The sequence below is a fragment of the Phlebotomus argentipes genome, unplaced genomic scaffold (genome assembly GCF_947086385.1).
Source record: "Phlebotomus argentipes unplaced genomic scaffold, Phlebotomus argentipes genome assembly contig_15, whole genome shotgun sequence".
NCBI classification, from domain to species: domain Eukaryota; kingdom Metazoa; phylum Arthropoda; class Insecta; order Diptera; family Psychodidae; genus Phlebotomus; species Phlebotomus argentipes.
Window position 1 is genome coordinate 8,160,934 of NW_026776181.1, and position 13,957 is coordinate 8,174,890.

At 42.2% G+C, this 13,957-nt stretch overlaps 2 protein-coding genes across 2 annotated transcripts; both read right to left on the reverse strand.

Moving 5' to 3' along the window:
• Positions 1 to 39: 39 nt before the first annotated feature.
• On the reverse strand, positions 40 to 8,955 carry LOC132262699 (guanylate cyclase 32E-like). The gene is made up of 18 exons (XM_059762040.1): positions 8,471 to 8,955; positions 7,530 to 7,666; positions 7,338 to 7,449; positions 6,582 to 6,656; positions 6,283 to 6,508; positions 5,756 to 5,905; positions 4,693 to 4,801; positions 4,346 to 4,583; positions 4,110 to 4,292; positions 3,262 to 3,440; positions 3,091 to 3,202; positions 2,955 to 3,024; positions 2,782 to 2,879; positions 2,298 to 2,608; positions 1,578 to 1,925; positions 818 to 1,517; positions 547 to 640; positions 40 to 477 (listed from the first exon to the last, which is right to left on the reverse strand). Exons 1-18 carry the CDS (start codon positions 8,621 to 8,623, stop codon positions 44 to 46), a joined length of 3,729 nt encoding a protein of 1,242 aa, XP_059618023.1. The 5' UTR covers positions 8,624 to 8,955; the 3' UTR covers positions 40 to 43.
• Positions 8,956 to 11,100: 2,145 nt separating this feature from the next.
• LOC132262755 (D-3-phosphoglycerate dehydrogenase) lies at positions 11,101 to 13,794 on the reverse strand. Its single transcript, XM_059762160.1, has 6 exons — positions 13,389 to 13,794; positions 13,265 to 13,315; positions 12,693 to 12,847; positions 11,976 to 12,328; positions 11,693 to 11,911; positions 11,101 to 11,358 (listed from the first exon to the last, which is right to left on the reverse strand). The coding sequence occupies exons 1-6, from the start codon at positions 13,470 to 13,472 to the stop codon at positions 11,222 to 11,224; spliced, it is 999 nt and encodes a 332-aa protein (XP_059618143.1). The 5' UTR covers positions 13,473 to 13,794; the 3' UTR covers positions 11,101 to 11,221.
• Between the last annotated feature and the right edge of the window lie 163 nt (positions 13,795 to 13,957).

The following is a 13,957-nucleotide window of genomic DNA, read 5'->3' on the forward strand; positions in this document are numbered from 1 at the left end:
GGTCACGTTTCATTAATTTCTCCGAATGGCGCGCGCTCGTCTCTCACTGCATGAAGGTGATGTGAGGCGCAGACTGTGGGGCTCTGATTTCTCGTATAACACTGTCGTATCTCTTCATGAAGTTCCTCTGATTGGAACAATAGCACGGACAGTGGCTGAACTCTGTGGGACTGTCCATGCATTCGGAGGAGATTCTGTAGATATCGTACATTTGCCTGTGCTGTCTCTGGCACTCTGTCTGCTGGAGACTCTTCTTCTGCTGGCAGATGTAGCAGGAGTTTACCACCAAATCGTTGCTCAGTGCCTTGGAGAAGTTCCCGACGGGCATCTGCTTATCGCCGCCACCATTGTAGGACAAAATGCTGGAGTAAGACATTCTGGCGCGCTGATTCAGTGACGAATAGGAATTGTTCGGTGTGCTGTTCTTCATTGGTTCGGGTTCAGTGGTGCAGATCAAATCGGGAGCGACGCGATGGTCTGGAAAGGCAAAGTTACAGTCACTATGAAGTGAATGACTCAGTGTGGGTGAAATTTGTTAAAGCTCACAGAATGTTTCATCAAAGTCACTGGAACCAAAGCGCTCGATTTTCTTGTTGATGTCCTCACTCAGGAGCCAATAGGTTCTCATTTCGCCTTTGCCCTGAAAAAAGTGAGAAAAGCAATTTCTGTCCAAGTGTTCAACGAAATTGACTGAATGATTATTGCATTTAATTCGTCACACGAATGTCCGAAAAACAATGATTATGTACGCTTGACGGTTTTACCCGCAGTGCAAATGATGTGTTTCGTGTTTTCCAATTTTCCCTTGTTTGTTTACCTTTATCTGGATCAATCCTCTTTCCTCGAATTTGTATCCACCAATATTTTGCAGCAGGTCGTAAGTGGCTTCGGAAATGTGGATTTTCAGTGGGAGGCCGGAGCTCTCCATTCGCGAGGCGGTGTTTACGGTGTCGCCAAACAAGCAATATCGCGGCATTTTCACCCCCACAACGCCCGCTACACACTGTCCCGAGTGTATTCCAATGCGGATTTGAATGAGCTCTCCGGCACGATGGCGAACCTCAAGTTTGGAGATCTTGTTGAGGAGATGCAGAGCCAAGGAGGCAATCTCGCCGGCATGGCGATCCCCATTGCGAATGGGCAAGCCAGAGACGACCATGTAAGCATCTCCAATGGTTTCCACCTTGTACACGTCGTAGTTCGAGATGATGGAGTCACAGCAGGTGTAGAGGTCATTGAGCATCTCGACCACTTGCAGAGGAGAACTCTGGACGCACATCTCGGTGAAGCCCACTAAATCACTGAAGTAAATTGTGACACAGTCAAAGCACTCCGCCTCCACAGGATCGCCTCTTTTGAGGGATTCAGCTACAGTTTTCGGCAACATGCGATGCAGGAGGGCTTCTGTTTTCTTCTTCTCCTCCGTGAGTTGATTCGTTCGCTCCTGAACGAGTCCTTCCAGGTTGTAAGCATACTTCTCCATGATTGCCAGCATATTGTCGAAAATGTTTGGCTTCCTAAGAGGATAATACGAGCTTCATAGTCTTCTGTTGTATATAGTCTGATGAGGTACTTACAATCCTGCTTGCATTTCCTTTAGCTTCACTCTCACTAAGCGCAGATCCGGCCGCAACTCTTGATCCTCATCCCAGCACGATTTGAGGCACTGCTTCACGTAATCCGGGATCTCGAGGAAGCGCAGTGGAGGTCTGTAGTACGTTCCATTGGCAGGTGATCGGACTTTGTGGATGATTTCTTCCTTGGTCATTTGCGTCTCTCCCCACGGCCCATTTCGCCCGATGATTTCATACAAAAGTACCCCAAAGCTGTAGACATCACCTTTCTGTGTGCCTCGACTTGGTGGATTTGGGTGTCTTAAGAGTTCTGGCGCACGATAAAGATTTCGCGCCAATTCCACAGTTTCTCTGCAACATTAATATTCGCTTAATTGACAATTCTTCACAGATTTCTCTCAGTGTTCCGGGGATGAGGAATAAATTATGTCTGGAGGAGAACATGGCACAGGGCATTTAATGATGCGGTAAAGACGGAAGGATATATTATCTTGAGGGTCATAAAATTCTTTACGATTTTATTATCCGAATATCACAGGCGGAAAGTGAAAGTATCTGTTCATAGAGCCTAACACGTGGGAGAGTTTACAGTTTTGTGTCGAAGGAGATAAACTTTTAAAAATATTGATATTATCCGGAGCTTGAAAGCGAAAGTTTGCAAGTTAAGAGTTTGTGTGCTTCGTTCAGTGGGTGTGACAAAGGTCAATGCTCTATTTGTCATACCTGTTGGGCTCTTCCTGTCCTAACTTGAATTCATGGAGGCCAAAGTCGGTAATCTGACAGACCCATCTCGAGTCCACGAGGCAATTACTAGCCCGCAAATTGCCATGTGACACAATTTCACTCTCATGAATGTATATCATGCCTTTGAGGATGTCACTGACGAGTGACGAGATGAACATGTTATCCAGATAGAGATCCTCATTGCTCAGCACATCATCGAGACTCCCACGCGGACAATAGGAAGTGAGAATGGCGATACAATTGGGATCTACGGAGGCACCAATGAAGGAAATCACGTTTTCATGTCTCACCTGGATGAAGAGAGAGAGAGAGAGAAGCAGCGCGAAGAAGAGAACGGGAATTCCCATTAGAAAGTCAATAAGACATCGCGTGCGGGGCGAGGAAGCTTCCACTTAGCATTCAACAAAAGCACATCGACGAGGAAACACCAAAGGAAAATGTGGAGGTGGATTTTTAGGCAAACCTCACGCATCTGCTTCAGCTCCTTTCTGATGGCGCGCGTGATGTCGACACTCCTCTTGTGAATCCTCTTCACCGCCACGATATTGCCACGATAGAGGCCTGGGGGAAAGAGAGAGAGAGAGAGAGAGGCCACACTTTTAATTATCCCACAAGCACGATAAATGCTCAATTTACCTATTGTGGTGTATGCTCTCTTGGACGTGTCTCCCCCTCCGGTAATTAAACTGTGTCTGCAAGTTTGCACCTGAGGAGCGATAAAAGGGACTGCAAATTCTTACCAAGGTACAGTGAAAGGTGCAAAATCTCTCACCAGGTTTTTGCTGCGGATGGATGAATCTGGATGCTCAGTTGTGATGAAAGTCACTTCTTTGAGGTCTACTTTCCACAAAAGACATGCCAAAGTCTGCTCATAGCGATAGTGTCTGCAAAAAGGGCCCAATTAGTAACTTGTAATTTACTTCTCCACCCTCTGATGTGTTACTTGATCAAGAAGGCTCCGGCCACAGCCAGAAACAGCGCAACGCAGACTCCGGACAGCAAATAGCGCCAATCCTTATTTTTCGGCTGGCAAAGCTCATCATCAAAGCCACAAACAGGCTCAGCCCGCGGGACGCCTTTAAGCCATTTTATTGTACGCTGCGGGTTGATGTACCGAAATTCCTATACAAGATTGACATAGGGAAATCAGTCAAAACATCCGCTAAAAATACCCAAAACATGTTAGGCTTCCACGCAAAAAACGCGAACATTCAATAGCGATTATTCCGCAGAAAAGACGTTTCTATGAATCAACACCGCATGAAACAGAAAAGAACATCTTTGATAACAAGTATAAAGAAAAAAATAACGAGCTTCTTAGAGAAAAAAGTCCAAAATAATATTGAAATATATAGACATTTATTATGTGACGTAAACAATAAATCAGATAGAAAAAAAACATTCTTGATAAATCTATATTGTTGCCCTAAATAAGAAGATGGAAAAGTGACGATGAGAAACTTGTTTTCAAATGAGTTTTCTTCTCAATTACGCTTACGGAAGTTTTTAATGAGGTTTCCTGCCAATTACTAAGTTACTTGTCAATGTATAAACTAGAAGAGCAATCACTTGACTGAATAATTAAGTTATCAATTAAATTTTTGGATGTTGTGACATGCTAGATAGATATGTGGAGCTTTCTCAGGAAATCGTGAGCAACAAGTGGCGTGATTTTCTTTGGAAACGTCACGTGAAATGATGAGAAAATTAATTGAATAATTTCTAATTGGTTTAGGATTGCGGGAAGAGATGGCTGTGTAATTAACATGCCAAGAACAAAGGGCAACTTGCCGGAATATTTGCTGGACTGCTGTAGACAAAGTATCCCACCGGCTGCATTGACATCTTGAGCGGGTTGCTGGTAGGACTTGGCTCTTCTGCATCTGAAGTGAGAGCTTGAGCCAGTGATAGCTCATCTTGGAGGGAGATGAGCGTGAAATTCCCCTCTGCGTCGCCATTGGCATCGATATAAACCTTTGGGAAAAGTTCTTTAACCACTGAGTCGCACATCACGTCTCATCCCTTACATCGAATCCCTGTATTGAGTGGTATGTGCGATTCACAATTCTCTCCATGATGGCCTTCGCATCGTAGATATTCCCTCCGGCACTAATCACTTCTGTCGCTGCTCGAGCATAGATCATAACGGCGTCGTAAAGGTGGACACCATAGATGGGGACGGAAATGTTGCGAAAAATGGTCCGATGGAAGGGCACTCTAAATGGTGGCTGCGTTGCGTAGCTCCTTATATTCTCGCTGATTTGACTGTCGGGGTAAATTCAATTAATTTCCTCCACCACTTTCTCCCACTGAAGGTTGGCGAGGGGATTTCGTATGCGGCTCAAAATGATTAATTCTAATTAAACAATGTTACCTGAAGTTCGTGTTGGATGGATAGGATGGTGTTAGTTTGAGTACCGAGTGAAATGACTTAATGTCCAACGCTCGACTCCGTACTTTCTTGAGGTATGGGTCCAAATACTCTGGTTTTGCGATGTAATAAAGGAAGAATGGCGGAGTGAGAGGGAGCATTAAATTGATTTGAAAGGACTTTTTTTTGCCCTAAATACCTTTCCTCACTTTCTGCCACTCTTTCGACTTTATTTTTGCAAAAGGGACGTTTATTCCCTTGACCACCATTGATTCACATTTCTCACCTGAACACAGCTTTTGTATTCATTGGGACGGCTGAGTGACTTCCGTTTAATGAGCTTTCCACATACGATGAATCATGACTTAATATGTGGCAAAAAGCTTTTCTCTTCGGAGATGTCATTGCAAATTGTCGTGCACGGAGAAACTTTTATCCAGGGAATTTGTTGATTAGTGAAATGGCTTCATTATCACCGATGTTATTCAATTTTAATGATAAACACGCGTTATTCTTTTATTTATACTTTCCCCTTTGGTTGGTCAATTGGAATGCGCAAATATTTACTTGAAATAATATATTTGTGCTGCAAATATTCACATGAGTGTTCGACATGAAAGCACTGCGAAATCCGCTTTATTTCTCTGCAAATCGATTGGAAATGATATTTTTTACTTGAATAATATTGCTATAAAAAGAATTCCAGAAAAAGCGTTCAACTTTTATCATTTATGTGAATATATTCTGATATGATTTGTTGTGTCCTCAAGTTCAGCCAACCGATTAATTTAATTTGTCCGAAATCCCATATGTGAACTCAAAGACCATAACTTTATTGCTGTTATCAGATTATCGTGCAAAATACATCACTGCGTCTTAACTGTAGTGAGACAGATGAAATGGGCGTAGATTCCGATCTAAACAATATTTCCAATATTCCTAATTAATTTCGGAGAATAGTCGAAAGAGCGAGAAAGTGGCTCAATTGCCGGAAATTAATTTGTTCGCCCGCCCACCATGTGATTAGTGATTGGGGGTGAGAGGGATGACAAGCAATTCTACTCACCCCTTTCCATGATGTTGGACCTCTTGGTGGGATCGTAAATTTCATCATCCACCGATATCACCATATAATCGCCAGTCTGGAGGAGATCTCGGTTTTGCAAGCATCTCACAAAGTCCACCATGGCGATGTGTTCGCCCACAAAAATGTAAACTTTCGGGGGTGAGAAAGGAGAAGTTGTTGTTGGCAAGGGGCAAAGATTGCATGTGAGAGTGAAATCATCCCTTCTGGCATTCTACCAAAAAAAAAACTTGTCTATTTGTTTTCACAAGACCATCTTTCCGATGAAGGTTTCTGTGGCTTTCAACGCAAATTTGAATGTCAAGCTCTTGAAAGGGATGATGATACCCAGGAAAGGATTAATGATTAAATTTCATGATGAACTCTTGATACAAATTTGACCTCAGCAGCAACTTCTGAGTAAAGTTACAAAGTTGCTTATGTTTAGCATTTTAGTTTACCAGATTACTTTTGATTGCATATACTGAAAGTGAAAAGTTTTTAAATTACTCTTTTGTGCGAAGACTTACTTCGTGTTTTTTTGTACGTCTCAGTAACGATGTTTTGCAGTTCTGTTATTTTCGCTGGAATGTATTCAGAGTATTCACGAAAATCTGTCACTGTGAGATTTTCTGCCTCGGCCAGTGTTTTGATTGCTAAGGCAATCTCGAAGCCCCACGTTGTCCTCGAACTGGAGACCAGGACAAATTTGTGCCAATTGAAGGAACTGAGGAGGGCCACAACGCTCTTTGACACCTACGAAAAGTGATATATCATCGTCTCTAATTGACCATTTCTGTCATGAAAACTCCTTTGCGCTAAAGCTCACCTTCGAGGCTGGCGCCAAAGTGCGGCTGAATGTCTGGAAGACACTCTTGTCAGAAACTGCCGCATCAGTACATTTCTGAAAACGGAGAAATTTAAGTGGAATTTTTGTATTCTCATGAGGAAATGCTTTTGGTGAAGACGTGCGGATTTTCTTGGCAATTTTGCAATTTCCTCGTCATACGAATTCAGAGAATATATCATGTGAAATGAATCTTATGAGTAATCTCATCGTGTTGTGTTGGCATAGAGAATACAAGTTGTTTGAAGATATCAAATCCCATGCAGAGAAAATCCACTCAGCAGTGCGTTCTCCATAGTTTATGTGTCACAGTTTCCTATCATTTTTTAATAAATCAAAGGTAAGAAGCCTGGAAGGCTCGTGGGAAATTACGTTAAAATATTACATCAATTCACATGAGTGAACACAGCTTATTTAATACTCATCAATTAAGTCAAAGTGTTGAAAATGCGGGTGAGAAGCTTATGTAGGAAATAAAAGCTGAGTGCTTTTAGTATGTACCTAATATAGGATAATTAAACAATCTAATTAGCAATAATCCCCTTGAGAAATGTGAAAGATAACTAATTGTTTAACTCAAAATGAACTCGGAGTCTAAGTCAAAATACTTGAGGAAGAGTTTTGTAAACAATTGATGCCAAAAGGTAGGATCTTATCAAAAAGGTTTATTCTGTGACTTTCCCATAGTCTCTAGAGAATATTTCACGAATGGCAAGGAAGAAGATTGCGGGAACTCACATAAGATATCATTGGTAAATTCCATGCGGCCGCTATTAGAGCTTCAGTTGTACAGCTGTCGTCTGGCCCAATAAAAGCTGCAACTCCCTCGTCCCTCATCTGTGTCATAGCGCTGAAGTGTGGCATGAGAGATGATATTGATTTATTGAGGAGGATTCTGTCGGAAGACGCAAAAACGCACTCAAGACAAACCGAATTGGCTGGGCTCGATAGGATGAGGCTGATGGTTTTCCAATGTCCACCGGCCTGAAGAGGAGTCGATGACCAGGAAGAAGACTAGAGTCTCTATTAACAGCCTCCACGGCGAGAGGAAGAGCGCCTAAGACCACCTGAAAAGTTCCATAAATTTACCTGACATTCTCTCGATGGTTCTAAAAATTCTCTCATTCGCACGGTGGAAAAAAAATCACCAAATTACTCCCAAAGGTGAGAAGTTTAATGAAATGTTTTCTACATTTTTCACGACTTTCAGTGCTTTTTTCTTCACGTACTTCAGAATCGCGTGATAAATTTACGTGTACCTACGTACTTTATGAAAATACAACGCAGAAAGTGTCTGAAATTGCTTCTTTTCGGTAAAAGGTCAAATATGAATAAATATTGACAAGAGCCTATAATTTCTCGTCAACTCAGCAAAATCTTCAGATGTGCGAGAGGAGGTGAAAATAAATAAATTGATGTAATTTTGTTTGAAAAGAATAAGATCAACATCGTGAGAAAATTAACCTATAGACCCAATGAATTAACTGAAAATCGATTATTAATTTTATTAAATGTACAGAGCGTTTTACGTGACGGTAAACAATTTAGAAAAATATTTACTTAGGCAACAATCCTCTGTGTCTCAAATTCTTCAATTTCATGTATTAATTATCCGATGAAAGAATTGCTGTTAAACTCTTAATATGTTTCACTTTAAGAGGTAAATTTTCGTTTCTTCGTTTTATAGAAGTTTTATTAAAGCCGAAAACACGGAAACTGTTGTTTGCAATATCACATAAGATAAATTGCCAGTGGGAAAATTACTCTTTTAATAAAATAAATAAAACCCACTCAATTAATGGTTTTCCATTCCAAACGAAGCACATTTTCCCAATCACCCATAAACATCACCTTTCATGTATTTCTCTTACCTTTGTGTGAACATAACTGGCGAGGAAGCCTATCGTGATGTTCTCTGTTCGATTAATTCCACTCCATGGCGAATAATTCAATTCTGGTGTATTTTGAGCTGCTTCACGTTCGAAAAGCCCCAAAAGAAGAGTAAATAAAATTGACCAACTCATATCTCTATTCTTCTGAATAATTTACACGGATTCTTTTCACTCTTGGCACAGATTTTTGCTGTGTTTCTTATTCTTCACTTGCTATTCATTAAATTCTAACAAAATACAAATGGTTATTTTGGGAATATTGAAATTCACAGCACTTTATAATAATTTGACACTCCTTGAATGCTTCTTTATCCTTGCATAAATCACGTTGTTCTCACTGTAAATTATTTTCACCACTTATTCAAAGAGTTGATCAACTTTCTCCGTGGGCAGTGCATTAAAAGTCCACACAAAGAGAATGTTTCTTGTCACTGAATGATATTTATGGCGATGAGTATCCATTGAATGTTGAGTTTACCATGAAAGTGCTTCCTTCCACTCAATTGAATTTCCTCCAGTGGGAATAGATACGGTCGTTGCGCGAAGAGTGCGAAGGCGGAAGGATTTACAGGATAGAATTTCGCGAAGACAGTGCGAAAAGAGTGAGAAACTTTACCAACTTGTCCTCTGCTGAGGATGAACTGCTCCTTCGAGCATCCGGCGATCAACTGAGTCGCTCTCGACAGAGTCTCTGGCTTTTTCAACGCACTTTCGCTCTCACGCTTGTGGGTGGCGAAGACCACCCCCAGCAGAGAGCAACAGTGTGCATGACAGAGACGATGAACTGTCTATGGAAGCCTTGCGAAAATCGCTTGATATCGCGCTCTCAGATACGCACTTCTCTCTGCACAGTCATGTGGCGTCCGCTGCTCATATCTGCCGAAATGAAGCCCCAAAGCGTCCACCTTTCCCCACCTAAAAGTCACATATCTTTTTTTTTTATAGAAATATGTGAGTCACAAGGGACAATTTTAGACTTTATGGCCAATATCATATCAAAGGGTTTTTCACACATGGACATTGATTTTTGATTTGTTGCTCGCTGATGGAAATCCTAAAGAGAGGACTGAAAGGTTTCGTCTGGTGACGTTAAGTGTTTTCATTGGGTCAATTCTTTGTCATAGTCAATGGGAGATCGCAATTTATTCTGGAAATGAAACGTTTTTCAGATGTTGATTGAATGAGTGTTGTAAAGAAATGTGACACATTCTATCCTTTATTCCAAATTACACTACGTGTTAACGACTCTCGTTATGACTCCCCTCTGTGTTATTCTCTTTCCATGTAATTTCATTGAGAACATATTGAATTCTCAGTGGAGTTTGCAAGTGCTGTTCATTACAAATTTATATTGTTGCTTTGTTGCAAAATTTCCTGAGAACTTCTTCAACTTTCAGCGCTGCACCAATTATTTCTTAAGAGATTTTTATTAGAAAGCTTCTGTTTGAACTGTCAAAAGTTGCTTTCTTGTAGTTTTCAAAGACATTGTACTCTTAATACATTTTTTAGCCATTATAACTTGGAAAATGTGCAGTTTTCTATGAGAGAAATGTCTTTCATTTAATTAAACCTCCCTATTTACTCTATTTCCATGAATTCCTCATTCTGTTCATGCATCGTCGAGAACATTTTATGCAAATGTAGCCACACAATTACAATGCAATTTAAAGTTGCCTCGACAAAAGTTATCTGCTTTAAGTGGAGAAAAAAGAATGCGACCCATTTTCCATATCAAATTTTTATGGGGAGGTTTAATTTCTTGCGAAAGACTCACATTAACGTGGTGTCGCGCCAAAATGAGGCAATTAGTCATTTGAATTGTGGGAGTTGTGAAGAAATTGGGCGGTCCAGAGGCACATAAGGGAGATTTTTCTTCATTTCGTAAGGAATTCCTATGAATTTATGTCTGCATGGGTGGGTTTGATGAAAAAAAAGACAGAATTGATGAAATGGTCTATTTTTATCACACTTCCATTGAAGGGCGGTTTCTGCTTTCACTTTTGCTGCAAAATCAAACCAATGTGATATGAACTCCTGCAAATGTGAATCCTTCTTATCATCCTTCTGAGGCAGACGTAATTTTATGTCATCGTGTTTATATTGGAATATTAACCCCTTGAAGCATCTCCTAATAATTACTTTATTATGGTTTCAAGAGGTTTTCGCCCTCTTGCTAAATACCAATCAATCTTTATTGAATGCTGTTACTGGTCTGTGAGTGGATCAATTTGTTGGAGACTCAAGGGTGTGACGAACAAGGATGACATTCACACTTTCCGGATTCTGACTTTACTTTCACCTAAAGTCTATCACAAGTGTTTAGTATAAAATCTGTCTAATCAAATTATGATTACATGCGAGCATGTCTTACGCATAACTCACATGGTGATTAAGTGGCGATTAGATGTGAAATCCCAGAAAGTAGAAATATTTTCAATTTACGACGAGAAATTAATACTTTTGCTTAAGCTGTTCTGCGAAACAGGAGCAATTTTCCAAGCAGCGTTTATGCATAGGCATGAAAGTTCTCACATCGTGGGCGAACAGGTAATCGCATGAGGAGGTGTATTTTTAGTACAGAACGCTGAGCGTATGAAGTGCAAAGTGAGTTACGGAGGAAGGCTAATTTAATGGCATTGTATAAGAAATACAGGCTGAGAAATTGGCGTGATAATGTTACAAGTGTCAGAGTTGCAATCCATCATTTCTTCGGCCTACGTCACGGAGCGCTCAGAAGGCTGTCTTGAGGACCTCGCGATTGACGACACCGGGATACGTGGTGAAGACCGCGGAGCGGCCCGTGAGGGCCACGAACTGCTCCGCCACCTCCACGGCCACTCGCACCTGAGCCTCGGCTGTGCTGGCGCCTGAAACAGAGTCACAAAGTGTTAATTTCAAATCACCCTCGGCAACATTATAGATTCCCGCCCATGAGCAACTTTTCGCGCTCCACCTAATTGATATCGACTCCTTATCGTCAAGTGAAAGTTCGTCCACGTGGCTGTCGCATGCTTCTCGTCAATGTTAATCTTCCCTAATCTAGAATTTAGTCGTCAAGTTGGTTGAGTTGTGTCTCAAAAGAGCACTCGAGAAAATTGTCACTCATCTACATACTTTTAAAATGTATATATCTACTCAGGGCTAATGTAATTGATTTAGCAAACATCAGAATGAGATTACAGATCAAAGAGCATTTCTCACCAAGATGCGGCGTCGCTACGACTTTCGGGTGCTGGATGAGTTCCTTCGTTACTTCTGACTTTGGCGGCTCCTCAGGAAAGACATCCAGAGCAGCACCGCCGCACTGGCCAGACTTCAGGGCGGTCAGAAGAGCTGCCTCATCCACAATTCCTCCACGCGCCACGTTCACCACCTTGACGCCCTTCTTGCACTTGGCCAGAGTTGCGTCCGACACCAAATCTAGAAGAAAATATTGTGCTGATTCCATTTAAATACATCTAAAACGGCTTTGATCGACACTTACTTCTTGTGGCTGGAATGAGAGGCGTGTGCACAGTGATGTAGTCAGCGAGTGGCCAAATGTCGTCCAGCTCCATTTTCTCCACTCCAGCGGCTCTAGCTTCCTCATGAGTGGTGATGGGATCGAAGCCAATGCACCGCATGCCCCACGCCTTCATCCTTATCGCCACTTCGCGCCCAATTCGTCCCAGACCCAGAACAGCGAGAGTTTTTCCGTACAGCTCTGTGCCGGCGTAGATCTTCCTATCCCAGCGACCCTCTCGCATGCTCTGCGCCGCCAGCGTGACGGGACGCGCCAGGGAGGCCAAGAGCACGCACGTGAGCTCACATGCTGAGATAGAATTCCCACCAGGTGTGCTGCAAAACAATTTGCAAAGTTATTTGTCTATCGATTTTACACACGTCGTCTGAAGGCAAAAAACACTCAAGAAGCTAGAAAAGAGGCTGAAAAAACTCTAGGTCATTCCTCATGAGACACTCTTTTTTCAATTCCGTGATACTTATATAGATATCACGAAGCAATCGCCATTGAAAACAATGCTCTATTGATCCAATTTTCTCCAACACCCAGACAATAGTGGCACTTTCACCCCCATTGACTCAGAGCATCACTGTGCGAGCAAGAAACCCATCCCACTTGGGAGGAATTTGATATTTATACGCTTCCGTGTGCCTCGTGTGGCTGAGAGGATTTTCTCGCACGACTATTTGGTGCACTTACTTGAGGACGATGACGCCGTGTTTGGTGGCCGCTTCAATGTCAATGTTGTCTACACCCGCTCCGGCACGTCCGACAGCTTTCAGGCTTCCGCTTCCGGCCTCCAAGACATCGCGCGTCACTTTCGTGTCCGATCTCACGATGAGCGCATCAAAGTTCTGCAGAAAGGCGAAAAGGGTGAGATTGACCGGATGAGGCGATGTCGCGGGACAGACGCATAATTTGTGGATGCAAATGAAAAGTGTCTCGCGAAAAGGAGAGAACCTGTTCTATACAGACACTCTCCTTCGCATTTGCAATTTGTCTTCTCGCGCATTTTGAGTCCATTGACCTGCGTGGTTTGAAGAGGAAAAAATTCCACTTCATATCACGTATTTTTCGCGGGTTTCGCTCGGAATTTGTTTTTTAATAACACCCAATTCAGGGATGTTTGAACTCATTTCGGACTGGTGTTATCAAGAGACTTTCACTTGCTTCTCATCCACTTATTTTCGGTGCGAGATTAGACAATTAATTGCCTTCTATTCTCTCTTTCCATATGTTTTTTTTCGGGATAATAGAAAAGTGTTCAATACCTTAACTTCTCGGCAAAGTTCCTCCTTGGGCAACTTAAGCTTGTAAGTAACCTGGAAACGGGGAAATACAAATTAGACAATTACTAGATGTCTGCCATATGCCACTTGATTTTCGTCCACTCACTTCGATGCCATTCTCTTTGAGGAGATTCACACAAGCCTCGTCGACGGCGTCACACACGAGCACTCTCTTGATATCCACCGGCATTCCAATTGGCTCAATTGACTTTAATTGGGTGAATTCAGCAAAGGAACAAGTTTGACGAAGATGCACAGACTGTTGCGAATGCGTGCAAAGTTGTTCTGCTCTCGAGACGAGTCAATGATGTACTGAAATTGATCGCCCGAGGATCGTCACTTCAGATCACTTTGCCAGGCCTGTTTGTGCAGTGCTGGTGGCGCGGGTCGAAGGGCGATCCAACCAGTAAACACCCAAGGAAAGACAGATACAGCAGTGGCGATGGGAAAAGTGTATAAGAAATTGGAGAGGGAATATTCTCGCTGATAAGGCACAGCATTCAATGTGAAAGATTAACCCTGCCACTCGGCCGGCAAGCTGTTATTCGTGAAGTGCATTCGTCACTTTGAAGTCCAAGTAAACAATTTTATGATGCAATAGCAGATAAAATGCCGCTTTTGTACGAATTTGCAGGAGCGTCAGTGCCTTGCCAATTGAATGCCATCACATAAAAG